The sequence below is a fragment of the Petaurus breviceps genome, unplaced genomic scaffold, assembly GCF_028583685.1.
Source record: "Petaurus breviceps papuanus isolate PSGF00001 unplaced genomic scaffold, PetGlider_PUasm1.0 224, whole genome shotgun sequence".
Classification (NCBI taxonomy): Eukaryota; Metazoa; Chordata; class Mammalia; order Diprotodontia; family Petauridae; genus Petaurus; species Petaurus breviceps.
In genome coordinates this window covers 7,310,715-7,325,970 of record NW_027185887.1, presented here as the reverse complement: position 1 = coordinate 7,325,970, position 15,256 = coordinate 7,310,715, and the positions used below count along the sequence as shown (strand labels likewise).

At 34.5% G+C, this 15,256-nt stretch overlaps 1 protein-coding gene across 9 annotated transcripts in view; it reads right to left on the bottom strand.

The window, feature by feature from the left end:
• ATP9B (ATPase phospholipid transporting 9B (putative)) overlaps positions 1 to 15,256 on the bottom strand; it is a 509,413-nt gene that overhangs the window by 396,953 nt on the left and 97,204 nt on the right. For 8 of the 9 annotated variants that reach the window (XM_069095000.1, XM_069095001.1, XM_069094996.1 and 5 more), the window contains one exon: positions 7,915 to 8,023. The exons of the other annotated variant lie outside the window; for it this stretch is intronic. In XM_069095000.1, coding sequence (XP_068951101.1) covers positions 7,915 to 8,023 — 109 coding nt within the window. The remainder of the gene's footprint in view (positions 1 to 7,914; positions 8,024 to 15,256) is intronic. 9 annotated transcript variants of the gene reach the window in all.

Below are 15,256 nucleotides of genomic sequence, written 5' to 3'. Positions count from 1 at the left end.
AAAAGTCTACAATAACATATCAAAAACATAAGAAACGATGACTAAATTGGATTTTTAGCATAAATGTAAGGTTAATTCAATAAGAAAACCATAAACATAATGGACCATATTAATTGTAAGAATAGAAAAATAATATCAGAAGATTAAGGAAAAACTTCTGAAAAAAAATCCCACTCATTTCTGATAAAAAGAGTAGAAGACATAGGAATAAATTGGTCTTTTTCCTTTATATAAGTAATATCTATCTAAAACCAAGAGTCATTTTTAAATGTAATAGGAATAAATCAGAGTTCTCTCCAATAAGATGAAGAGCAATGGCAGGATGTCCATTATCAATACTATTTCACATAGTGTTGGAAATGCTAACTTTAGCAATAAAAAAATTAAAAAAAAAACTGATGAAATCATTATAGACAAAAAATAAACAAAATTTTATTTTCTTTCCGCAAATATGATATTTTACTTACAGAATACTAGAAGTAAACTAAAAAATTAAACAATAACTTCAGAAAATTTTCAGGCTATAAACTAAACACATATAAATCATCATTATTTCCGAATACTATAAACAAAAGGAAGAGAGAAAGAGAGAAATTCCACTTAAAAGAACTACAAAATGTGAATGTAAAAAATACTTGCAGGGAGGCAAGGTGGAGCAGTGAATAGAGCACTGGCCCTGGAGTCAGGAGGACCTGAGATCAAATCCAGACTCAGACACTTAACACTTATTAGCCGTGTGACCTTGGGCAAGTCACTTAACCCCAACTGTCCTGCCCTCCTCCCTCCAAAAGGGGAAAAAAAAATACTTGGGAGTCTACCTAACAAGATACACAAGACTATATGAATGCAACTACAAAACACTATTTATAGGAATAAAGACAGACCTAGATAATTAGAAAAATTAGAATTGGTAGGTCAAGCCAATATAATCTCAACTCACTCTCCAGACTGTTCTACATCCTCACCATCATCCCTGCCCACCTGAAGATGCCTCTACACCCTGGGGCCTATTCCCATGACCAGTGGAGTTGTTGGCTGGGACCATTATTCCATAAGAGATCCCAGCCATGTTCACTTCACTCCCTGCTCAACTCAATCTTCAGAATGTTCCACCTGACAGACTATTCCCTTGATGTGAATGAACAAAAGATCAAGAGTCTCAAGGGAAATAATGAAGGAAAAAAAAGTGCAAGCACCTACCAATATCAGAACTCAAAACTATACTATAAAGCAGTAAACATCAACCGAATTTTAAGTATAAATGTAAAATAAAAGAAATCATACTCTATTTCTTTCTCTTGTCTATAGTATCCCATCAAGCTATTGTCATTCTTGATCAAAGTTCTAGAAAAATTTATCTAAACTTGTTGCCTCCACTTCCTCACACCCCACTCACTTCTCAACCTTTTAGAATCTGACCCACTCAAATCAAAGTTTCTCAAAGTTTCTTAACAATTTATTAACTACTAACATTTAACAGCTAATTCTAAAGATATTTTCTTTTTTTTTCCTAAAGATATTTTCTTTCTCTTTTCTTTTTTTTTTTTTTTGCTTTTTGGAGGGGGGAAGGCAAGGCAAATGGGGTTAAGTGACTTGCCCAAGGTCACACAGTTAGTAAATGTTAAGTGTTTGAGGCCGGATTTGAACTCAGGACCTCTATCCATCTGATTCCAGAGCTGGTGCTCTATAAACTGCACCACCTAGTTGCCCCCTAAAGATACTTTCTAAGTCCTACTTGATTTCTAGTTAGGTTTTGACCTTTCTCTCATAACTTCTAAAATACTGACCTTTTCTCATTCTCTTCCTAAATAAAATTACTCCTTAAAGATATTGATCTTCATTTGATTGATTGCCTTACAGTAGTTATATCCCAAGGTTCTATAGAGGGATGCCTTCTCTCTCCAACCTCACCCCCATAACATAATTTAATCCCATTAATTCAATTACCATCTCCATGAGAATGACTTATTCTATCCTCTCTTAAAGTTTGCCCCTACAAGGTCACAATTTCTCTCTTCCACTTCAGACCTTTCTCCCACCTTAAACCTCTCCTTATCAACTGGTTATTTCTATACATCCTACAAACATGCCCAAGTCTCCAAGACTTTTAAAAAACCATCACTAAAAACCCTCATGACATACTACATACAGTCCCTTCAAATAAGAATTCAATAGTTCTCCCTTTCAGAGCCAAACTCCTAAAAAAAAAAAAAGTTAACTACTAGTGTTGCTTCCACTTCTCTAAGGTCCCAACTCGCTGAAATTTTTCAAATTACTGAAGACCCTTTTATTACCTAATCTGATGACCTACTCTGAAGCAGTCTGGTATCACCTCACTCTTGGACTATTACAACAGCCTTCTGGTATATCTCTTTGCCTCAAAAGTCTCTCCCAACTTCCATCAATCCTCCACTCATCAGCTAAACTGATCTTCCTAAAAAGCAGACCTCCCTATTTCACTCCACTACTCAATAAATTCTAGTGTCTCTCTATTAATTCTGGAATCTAACATGAAATCCTGTTTGGGTTTCAAAGCTCTTTACAATCTGGCTCCTTTCTACCTTTTACAGTCTTATTATATACATATACTCTGCAATCCAGGAACTCCTGCCTGTTCCTCATACAGGGCATGTTAACTCCTAAGACCCTTTGACTTTTTACTGGCTATTCTACAGGCCTGCATTCCCTGGCTTCCTTGAAGACTTAGCTAAAAATTCTACCTTCTACAAGAGATGTTTATCAGTCTCCCCCACTGCTAGGACACTTTGTCTGAGATTACCTCCAATTTACTCAGCACTTATCTTATATGTACATAATTATGTATATCTTGTCTTTCCCATATGAGTTTCATGAGGGCAGGATCTATTTTAGCCTTTCTTTGTATGCTCAGTGCTTTAGCACAGTGTCTGGCATAGAGTAAGTATTTAATAAATGCTTGTTGACTTAACTAAACACTCTTGCTTTCCTGCGTTTTGTGACACTTATCTCTCTTTGCTTTCTTCCTCTCTGACAGCTCCCTCAGTCTTCTAAAATTTTATAGCACTTAAAGAGACTAGCTGAAAAATGTATTAGAGAAGTAACAGCACAGAAGTTAAAAAACATCTAAGAACACTATTGGAATAGTCTAATAGCTTGCATAAAAGCCTTTGTAATGAAATTTAGAAACCTTCATTCATTAGGTAACTCTTAAAAGTATGTTCTTCAATACTGACAGCTTTAACTAGTAAGAGATATGGATATAGAAAATAGAAGCACTACTTCAAAACGAATAATATAGGAATAGAAGAGAATCATCATATATACTGTTAAAAAATACCTGAGATGTATTTAGTAATCTCTAAATTCTCCAGTGAATAATTATTACTTATAAAAATTAAGTCTCCTCAAAAGATCTCACAATTTCATGCAGACACCTAACATAAAATCAAAAACTACAAAAAGACACACCAAGAATTTTAGCAAGTTATAATAAACTAAAATTAAAATATCTTTATACCTTAATATTCAGAATAAATATAAATTGAAGGCTCTGAAAAACAAAGGATGAAGAAAATAATTTTTTTATGTTCTACAATGACTACAATCAGTATCAGAAAACCAATTATACATAAATTCTCCTCTAAATATGAGGTTCATTTCATATCTAGACATATGGAAACAACTTTCATGCTTCCCAAATAATATTCAGGGCACTGGTGATATTCAAGAAGTGTAAGCCAGAAAATATACTCAAGAAACCCCTGACATTTGAGGAAAATAATAATTACTCTCTAGGGAAGAAATGATACCACAGTGTTAATTCAAATCTAAGTCCTAAATTTTAAAAGATAATTTTTTTAAATAACCTCTTTAAACCCAGATTTTCAGAATTTAATCATCCATAAACTTAACAACTCAAAAATTTCCCTATTTACCTGCCTATAATGTAGAATGTAGATGGCAGAAATGGTCATTACAAACAAGATACCCAATTTATATTGCTGAATTTTGCTTAATTATTAGAAAAGGGCAATTATTTTTTTAACTAATTCCTCTGATAATTCAAAATTAAATCAACCACTTTAACACTCTCTCTACTGCCAAAACTGTTGGCAGGTGCTAAAAAAGTAGCAAAATTTATTTTCATCTTCCCTACTTATCATACCTTCTCTTTTGGTGATACTAATGAAGCACAAAATCATCAAATTATAGGGAAAGAGAGACAGGAACCAGCAAATAACATGGCTAGTCTACAAACAGGAAAATCAACCACAGAAAAATCAATTGTCAGCTTCAAATAAAAACCCTTCTTCAATATGAAATGAATCCTAATGTTTTAAAATACAAAAAAATAAGGGGCAGCTAGGTGGCACAACAGTGAATAGAGCACCACCCCTGGAGTCAGAAGGAACTCAGTTCAAATTTGGCCTCAGACACTTAACACTTAACTAGCTATGTGACCTTGGGCAAGTCACTTAACCCCAATTGCCCTGCTTTCCCCCCCTCCAAAAAGCAAAAAATAAAAATAAAACACAAAAAATGACTCCAAAAAAGTAGAGTATTTCCTAAGACTTCTATAAAATTAGCACAATGAAACTTCATTTCAATTTTTAGAAAGGTTCAGGTGAGAATGTCAACCTGTTTCAACAATTTTGATAGCTCCAAAAATACACAGCCCATAATTAAGTACAAAAAGAAGCCAGAGCAAAGCATGAGAACACTATTAATGCAATTTAAAAAAACAATAAATTATTTATTCATTTCATTCAACAAATATTTAAGCACCTACTGTGTGTACAAAGCTTTGGTATACTTATAAAAATCAACATTTTAAGAATAAAATTAGGGGCGGCCGGGTGGCTCAGCAAGTAAGAGCACCGGCCCCAGTGTCAGGATGACCTGGGGATCAGATCCAGGCTCAGATACTTAGCACCACACCCAGAAATAACTGGCCGTGTAACCTTGAGCAAGTTACTTAACCCCAATTGCTTAAAAAAAAAAATTAAAAGTAAAATCAAATAAGTTAACAAAATTTGATGTAGGCAAAGAAAAATCTTTTAAAGTTAATTACTTTTTAGAGCAGAAATAAGGTATTTCTTTTCATTTTACTGCTTGAGACTTGACTATTCACTATTAGTTTACCAAAAAAAAAAAAAAAAACCCTTAACTCTCTACACTAGCTTTGCCATGTGTATACGTAATTTCATTTTCAAACTAAAGAGCAGCTAAGGCCTTCCTTATTAGAATCAAACTATTAAAATTTCTGTTATTAACACATTTCATAATACTTTGAGGATTCACAAAGGCTTGAGACATTCAAAAACATCCAAAAGCAAAATATTATTAAGTATTTTTACCTGCATTTTTCTCCAGCTTTCTATTTTATACAGGAATGTATCTGACTTTTAGCAATGAGATATTCTACTTCAGTGAATTTATTTATTTCTAAAGTTCTTCCCTTTCAAACTTTTTTAAAAAATGTTTCACCATATTTTACATGAGTTTTCTCTATAATGGACTGTATATTTCTCAAGGTTTTAGAGAAACAGGCATTCAATATGCTGTTAATTGACCTATGAATTAGTTCAACCATTTTGGCAATTTGCAATTATGAATAAATGAATGGAATGAACAAACATTTATTAAATACTTATTATATGGGACAAGCACTTTGCTAAGCACAAGAAAATAAATGTAGAAGTAAGACAGCCCCTGCCCTAAAGCTAAAATAGGTAACTAAAGTGCCTATACCCTTTGAATAAGACATTTCACTACCAGGCATAAACTACAAGATAGTCCATGATAAAAGAAAGGTCCCATAGATAACAATCAATCAACAAAAATTTATTACATATTTACTGTGTATTATATTGTGTAACAAAGTTAAGCATGAGGGATACAAAAGAAGGCCAAAACCAGACCTAAAGGAGGTTATATTCTAAAGAGAAAGACAACATGCAAATAACTAGGCACCCACCTGGATACATAGAGTAAATAGGCAGTAATTTAGAGAGGAAAACTCTAACCTGGGGAACCAAGAAAGGACTCCAGAACAAGGTATTCGGGCTGAATCCTGAAGGAAACCAAGATTACAAGAGGATGAGGTGAAAAAATAGAGCATTCTAAGACATGTGTCATGACTAATGCAGAGAAAGGCACAGAGAAGGAAACTAAATAGGCCAAGTATGCCTGGATTGCAGTGTACCAGAGAATGAAAAGATAGAGCAGGGCCAGGCTGAAGGAAAGTTGTGAAATTTTAAAAGACAAAGAACTGGAGTAGCCAGGTGGCATAGTGAATAGAGCACCAGCCCTGGAGGCAGAAGGACCTGAGTTCAAATGCAGCCTAAGACACTTGACACACTTACTAACCGTGTGACCTTGGGCAAGTCACTTAACCCCAAATGCTCTGCCTTCCCCCCTCCAAATAAAAAAGTAAAAAAAAAAAAGACAAAGAACTTTATGTCTTATCCTACAGGCATAAGGAGTTGCAGAAGTTCACTGAGTAAGGGGGTATTTGGTCAGAACTACCCTTTAGTAGATGTAGTAGGGAGTTATTAAAAGACTTTCAATCTATTCAACCAAGAAATGATGAGAACCTAAATTAGGACTGTGACTGTACAAGTGAGGAGAAAAAAAATTATAGCAACATTTTTATAGTAAAAAACAGTAAACAAAATAAATAGTTATCAAATAAGGAAGAGCTGAACAAATGGTGGTACTTGAGTGTAATGGAATATTACTATCCTGTAAAAAATGTATATGAAGGACACAGATAGTCATGGGAAGACTTAAGTGAACTGACACAAGGTAAAGTAAGCAGGACAATTTTCTGGTTCATTATGCAGAAAATAACAGAAATGGAAATGGAAATATATAGGAATAATAAAAAAAAAATTTAACTGAATACCATGAAATTAAAATGGTCAAGCTTGTACCCAAAGAAGAGAGATGAGATTACACTTCCCTCTCTTCTTTGCAAAGATAGAAGACAACAAAAACATGTAACATACATATCAGATTTGACTGAAGAGTTGTTTAGTTCTGCTGAATAAACTTTTTTTCCCTTTTTTTATTCTTTTTTTGTATGGATGGCACTCAGGACAGGATAAGAAAAAGGGATATGTTAGGAAATGATAGTGATATGAAGACAAAAAAACATATTATAAACATTTTAAAGGGAAGAATGAGATGGTAAACTTAAGTAAAAGTCTTCCTGATTTCACTGTGCCTGCTTCAAATAAGCCCTTCCAACCATCTTTATAATGTTTGTTTCTTACTTGTTCAAGCTAGAAAACTAGACTAAAAGAACTCTATGTTGGTAAGACTCAAAGCTCTTAGTGAAGACCCTAACTACAAAAGTGCATGATTTTAAAACAATTGCTTTTTGACAACTGTTTCAGATGCTGAGAGGCTAATTTACTTTGATTTGGAGCTCTGTTCAGATAGCTGAGGTTTCTGGAAGGCTAAGCAACATATAATTAAATATTATTTTTTATAAGGTACATATTTGTGCTTGCTTTGACAGCATATATACTAAAATAAGGTACATATTTGCTTGAAAGACTAGTGTGCATGTGAAAAACAACAGACATGTACACAAAGGTACAAGTACATTAAATACAAATAACAAAATATATACATATTATAACAAGCATGTGAGTATATGTACACAAATACATGTACATATATATTTATAAACTGTTACACAAACTTATCTAGTATAATGATTAAAAGCCTAAAACAAAATAGTATGTCTCTTATCTAAGTCAATGAGACCATTTAGTTATCATCAACTTCAGAGGTACAGTTTTGGGCAAAAATTGGGGCAAATTCTTTATATTTATTTCTTCTACCAGTTAAAATCTTCTTATATAACAAAACCACTTAGTATTGACCAAAGGAATGCTACATATGATTAAAAGTATCTTTGCCAACCTCTTATTGTAAGCTTGCTATATAACTGGGAATTCATTTCCTTGTCTCGCTGGAAACGCCGAAATTCATCAACTGCTTCACGTATCATAGTGACAGCCAAGACAAATCCCTATTGAAAACAAAATAACACATAAAATATTGCTCAAAAGGGGTTTATTAAATAAGAAAAAGTGTGGCTAATATAATCCCAAATTTAACTTTTTCCATAATTTATTTTGTAAAAGATAAAATGAACTAATACAAAGAAAGAAAAAATACAGAAGAGTAACCAAAAAAAATTACAAAAGAAACTGAATAAAGTTGTTGATCTTTGGAGTACTCAAGGAAGCTAATAAAATTAATATATACTTTAATGTTTTAAAATAATTAACAGTCAAAATATTTTTAAAATCATCTTTAACAAAATGATGAGTTATATGCATAACATACAGGAATATGAATATCAAATTAATAAAAACCAATAAAAATGTTTATACTTAATTCATGCAACCTATCATGACAATAAAAGCCAGTAACTGAGAAATCACACTGATCACCTTTCTTGGAGGGGTGGGGAAGTGGGGAATTTTTACAATACTCATTTCTTTCACTGAGAGAAAAAAAAGACACATAGATTAATTTTAGCCCATTTATATAAAACTTGTATCTACTTGTTAATTTGAATCCCTGACATAACACTAATATGTAGCTGATGCCCTACATTCAAAGCTTACAAATTTCCTGACACAATTATCAGTTATTCTCCTTATGACTGGGCAAATAATACTTAATTTGGATTCATTGCATTCATGACCTTTCTTCAGTTTATTTTATAAATGATAGGTCTCATATCAAGCATATCAAATGATGTCAACATATTAAATGACATAGAACTCCAAGTGAGTATTAGTATTCCTTTGCTCTAAAATTTTGTTGTATGAAATAACAGCTTGAAATAAGTGAACTACTGGGTAAGTCTTGGATACCTTTGGGAAAAAGAATTGTTTACTATATACAGGATTGGATCTGTATAATGCATACATAAAATGTGTCCTTAAGTTATGATATGATGTTATTATAATGTCTCTAACTAGAGAGATAACTTTAGCAGTTTTTAAATTTAATGGGTTATCTGACAAGTATTTAATAACTCCTGCCCTACAGGTACACAGGAAAAATTTTCATGTCTTACACTTAGATAAAAAGAAAAATTACTTGTCAGAGTTCTCCTAAGGCACTTGGTCAGAGCAATCCATAACTGGAAGGCCAGAAATATAAAGTTTGGAATTTCTGCATGTCATAAAGGATAAGTTGTAATGTAGGTTTTTTGCCTTTATAAGAGTCCACCATATATATTTTTGCCTTTCCAGTTTTCAGTCATTATAAAAATACAAATTTACTGATGAAAAAAACACTATAAAAATAAAAGGTGATTAGATAATCCCAAAATAGGAGAAAGGCTAAGTTTAATAATTTGTGATCAACCATATTTAAAAAGGTCTGAGAAAGTACCCTCAAAAGTTGAAAGGTCACATTAAATTAATTAACTAATATCTTAACTAGAGTTATCTCACAGAGAGAGAATTGAAGCTACAATCAAAAATCAATTAAGGTATAAATTAAAACTCTCACTTTAACGTACCATAAATCTAAGGTTTTGTTCCAAATAAATCCTTTAGAAAATAAGCTATAACAGCAAAGAAGAAAAAGACTGTATATTCCTTAAATGAATGTGAAAGGTAGAAATTACTACATGGATGTTAAAGAAAGCTATAAAGCAGAATTATTAAAGAACATAATGTCCCAAGATAGATGTATTTGGACATATAAAAAGTCAGATAGCATCACAATACAAGCCTCTTCTACTCTAAGCATACACCTTACCAACAACATAGAGGATACTGAATTGAAAACAAGAGAAAGACACACATTTTTAGTTCTTTTGCTCTGTGGGTTAGGGGCTTCCGAACAGGATAAAGGATATCCCCAAGCCCACCCTCTTTACAAAAATATACCTATCTCTACTAGAAGTCTAAATTAGTTCTGTGACAATACTAAGATAGTTTGTCTCAATCCCTAATACTGGAATAAGGCATGTCATCCTCTAAAATGGCTTCTTCTAGAATAACAAACACTAAAGAACTGTATCCCAATACTATACAGAGGATCATAAAAGGCCAAATATTATATTGGCATAAGCAAGTTATATTTATTTTCATATGTGATGACTGTACTGACATTCTGCCCATTCAGTAGCTGGAAGGGAAATGGTAAATGGGAAGAGGAAGGAGAAGCAGAAGAAAAAAGCATTTATATAGTACCTACTTAGTATATGCCAGGAACTATGCTAAGCACTTGACAAATATTATCTGATATGTTCCTCATAGAAACCCTGGAAGGTAATTACTATTATTATCCTCATGTTAGAGTTAAGGAAATTGAGGCAAATGCATATAAGATGACTTGCCAAGAGTCACACAGTTTGGATTTGAACTCAGAACTTCCTGATTCCAAGCCCAGAACTCTCTATCCACTATGCTACCAGCTACCTCAGGAAATCTAAATATAATAAACTTAGAAAAGGTAAATAAAAGCATAGTCTGTCACTGACAATTAGTACTATTTTTATCCACTATAATGTCCAAAATAGACTAAAAATGATTTTTAAACAACTTTTTGTAAATTAAAATCTTTGTCCTACAACAGCAAAGAGATCTCTTTTTATGTGTGATAATATCAGCTATAATTAAGTCTTAGTGCTTTGTTTAAAAAAAATGGGGCAGCTAGGTGGCACAGTGATCTTAAAGAAAATAAAAATAGAAAAGATAGTAATCTTATCAAATATATTTATCTTTATCCTATGATTGACTAAAATTAACAATGAGCTACCCCTAGATCCCCTGACCTTCTGTCCTATCACTAGCTGCATCTTTTCAAACCGCAAGTTTACCCCCAACATGTTCCTACTTGGTTTCTATTAAGATGCTACTGAATATAAGTGGATAAAATCTTGGAGCCAAGTTAAATGAATTCAGTATTACTATACATTATCTAATCTCAAATAGGTCCTCACTTCTACATGGCAATCTATTCTTCCTTAGTCAAAAACCATTTATTAAGTGCTTACAGTGCATTAAGCACTGGGGATAAAAAGTTTAAAAAAGAAAAGCTCTGCTCTCAAAGTACTCACAATTTAATAGCAGAGATAACATGCCAACAACTATGTACAAAGAAGATATGTATAGGATAAACTGAAAATAATCAAGAGAGGTAAGGCATTTTAAGCGCAAAAGGATTTTTTTAACAGAAGTTGGCATTTTATCTGGGACTTGAAGTGAGGGAACATAGGAAACGGAGATAAGGAATGAGAAAATCTGAGGCATGAGGGACAACCAATGAAAATGCATACAGCTGGAAGATGGAGTGTCGTGTATGAAGAAAAGCAGAGGCCAATTATATATCATTTAGTGGCAGAGTATACTGGCAAGAATAAGAAGTAAAAAAGACTAGAAAAGTATAAGGGGGCCAGAATATGAAAAAGGTTTTGGGTACAGATAGAGGATTATATATATTTGATCTTGGAGGGGAGAGGGAGCCACTGGGTTTATTGAATTAGAGAAGAGGGGGAGGGAGATATCATCAGAACTGTCCTTCAGGAAAATCAATTTGATGGATGAATGAAAAATATACTAGAATGATATGCCTGATACAGGGAGACCAACCAAAAGCCTACTGTAATAGTCCAGCAGTGAGGTGATAAGGGCCTGAACCAAACTGGTAGCAGTGTCAGTGGAAAGAAGGGGCACATAAGAGATGTTAAAAAGGTAGAATTGGCAACAGATTGAACGTAGGAGGAAGGAGATGACAGAAAATGAGGAGTTCAGGATGAAACCTAGATTGGGAACCTGTGTGACTGGGAGGATGGTGGTATCCTAAAGAAAAACAAGAATATTGGGAATGGGGAAAAAGAATTAGAGCGAAAGATGATAAATTCTATTCTGGAAAGATTAAGTTTAAGATGGCTCCAGCTGTCTAACAGGCAGCTGGAAATAGAACTGAAGGTTAAGAGAGAGTAAAACTTGATATAACTAGGGGTACAAAAAAATCATCATAGAGATGATAATTGAGTCAATGAGAGTTGATGAAGTTACCAGATGATATTCTATAGAGGAAGAAGAGAAGGCTCAGGACACAGCATTGTGGAATACCCAGGATAAATGGATATGAAGATCAAGCAAATATTGTGATGGAGGAGTAGTCAGACAAGCAAGAGGAGAACAAGATGAAAGTGTTGGAGAGAAGAGATTATTCAAAGGAGGTAATCAACAATGTCAAAGGATGGAGAGAAGTCAAGTATAAGTATTAAGAAAAGACCATTAGATTTGGCAATTAAGAAGTCATTAGTACAGAAATAACTGGCCGTGTAACCTTGAGTAAGTTACTTAACTCCGATTGCTTAAAAAAAAAAAAAAAAAAGAAGTCATTAGTAACTTTGGAGAGAGCAGTTTCAGTTGAATGATGAGGCTGGAAGTCAGTGTGCATAGTTAAGAGGAGAGGAAAAGAAAAGTGCTACACCACTGATGACCTTCTCAAGGAGTCTGGTTACAAAAGGGAGGAGATATGGGATAAAAGAGGAGAAAGTGGTGGAAAGCATCAGAGTAAAGTAAGGTAGGAGGAGTGGAGAACAGGAAGCTCTCAGTGCATGGATTCAATTTTTTTCAGTGATATATGATACAAATTTCTCAGTTGCAAAGGTAGAGAAGCTATGGAAAGTTTGAGAAGGGATGAAAAGATTTGGAAAAATTCTGTGGTAAGTAAGTAGGATAATGAATCAATTAAAAAGGTATAAATGGATTGCCCTGCCACAGTAGGGGCCCCATCGAGATCATATACCATAAATTTAAAGTAGACCCAGTCAGACTATTATGTGATTTTCTCCAGCTTTATTCAGCAGTGCATGATCAAGAGCAAAGGCAGCAGACGGTGGTAGTTAATTCAAGGCTGATACTTGGAAGAGCAAGATCAGTGATCAGGGCAAGGGACTCAAAAGAAGAAGACAACGTAGTGGTTAACTTTCCCACTGCAGGTTCAAAATCGGTATTTGAGGAGAATGTGACCAGCACAGCACTGACAGCCTAAGAAAGATTTGAGGGATGAAGGGATTGGGGGGCCTCAGTGAAACAAAGAATAGGGTTTGAAGTTACAAGACAGAGACTGCTACAGTCAGATACTGCTGATGTTCCTAAATAAAATCAATAATCACTCAAATGAGTTTGACTCACTTATCTTCAGAAAAAACAAAAAGATGAAGAACAGCAGTTTAAATTACAATATTCAGTTACCTAGCTGAATGGATAACCTATAGAAAACTTCTATATATCTCTACATTCTTACATCTAAAGCTGTGTGTGTATATGAACCAGAATTACTAAAGAAGAGTTCATTCAAGGACAGAGTTGGACATATAAAAAGTTAGATGGCATTACAACACAATATAAGTGTCTTTTACTCTCAGCAGATGCCTTGCAAATAATTTGCTTAAAAACCACAAAGTTACTTATTTCAATTGTTTCTTTTGATCTGTAAGTGATCAGGAGATACAATATTACTGAAGACATACAACTAAGAATATCCTATTGTGGGAAACTAATTATACTTTATGGAAAATGGACTATAAATGGAAAACTCTGAAGCATTTCCAATGAAAATATCAGAGTATCTCTCACTGAATCATAGTTCTGTAAGCTGTTTTGAATGACTTTTTGGAAATGACAGTATAGCTAAACTAGAAGTTCTTAGCCCTATAATTGCATATGAACATAGCAGACACTGAAGGTCTCCAACAATGGGAGAATGAAAAACAAGACGAATCACAAAAGTTTGAGAAGTATCTTAACAACTGTCCTGAGTTTTTTTTGGTTGCTTTTTATTTGAGAATTGGAGAGAATCCTACAATTCAGCCAGGAAGATTTTGCTATGATTCTCTGGTACAAGCCACTGAAGTAGCTACCTGAAATGACAATGCTAAATTCTCCCCGGAATACTCAGAAGCCCAGAGACATTAAGGAATCAAGGATATAGACAAATGTGCCAATTGTACACCCATTTAATTGGTTAATGAAAAGCAGGGGTGATGCATCAGTTTTAAATGTTTCCATTAGAATCCCAAAACTGTGGGCTCTAATTCTCTGAAACTTTAGGGCAGAGTGGAACATCAAGCCCCAGAAGCATTTTTGCTACCCTAGCAGAAGTGGCTACTGCTGGCACAGGAGAAGCATATTGCATGCCTCAAGATGCTCTGGATTTGTTGCTTTTTTTGTTGTTTTGCATCTTTCCTGTACATAGCACAGCAGTAGCAGCATCCTTAGGAGAGCAGGGGCCAGCACAAGAGTGCTCAGACCTGCAGCAGATGAGTACATTCCAGGCCCTCACTGCCATGGCAGTTATACTGGATCAGCAAAGTTCTGCAGTTGAGCAAAGATGCTGCAGCAACAACCAAAGACAAGCTCATCCACTCCCAGAAGCAGTGGAACCCTGACAGCAGAGCAGGGCCCTAGCAGATACAATAAGCAAAGGCAGAGTCCTTGCAGCTCACTGCTTACAGTCATGTAAAACTTACTGGTCTATCTAGTAAACTAGTCTATATATGCCAGTAAACACCCAGCAATCATTATCCAACCGCTTTCCAGAAGGCTTAGACAGCTGAGAGGTAACACTGTTGGGAGGGAACAGTTCTCAATGCCTCTCTTTGTTGAGTATCCTTTTGCTGTGGCTAGTAAAGTTCTTTTTCTAAACTCTCAAGTGACTTCCTAATGTTTCCTTCTGTTCCAATATCAATATCTCACTACCAGGAGACTGGTCTGAGTCTGGCTTAGCCTCAAACACTTTAATTCTTTTTTTCATAATGTCTGTCACCTCCAGTCTATTCCCACTACAAACATTCCCAGAACAGACCACTGTCACCAACTTGGCTTACTCAAAAGAGTTTCCTAAAGTTGTTTGCACCTTGACTATATGTCTCTACATCTATACACTTCAGACTAATCTTCCTTTTGCAGAGATCTGGCCATGTCATTCCTATGCTCAAAATTCTTAAAGTAAAGCTCAATTTCCTTTGGCTAACATTCAAGTGCCTCCATTAATCTGTTAATACTCTATCTTGACAGTTCCATCTAATAACCCTCCTCCCACCTACTGCCCTGTTAACACCCCCACCCCCACCCCAGGTATAGCTCCCACTGGAGGCAGTATCCAAACTTAGCTACAACACACTGTTCTTTATTACTGAAATGACAACACTTAAAACTGATAGAAATTGAAAAACGGGGAGGATGTTTGTAACTCAAAATCTGGCAGAAAATGA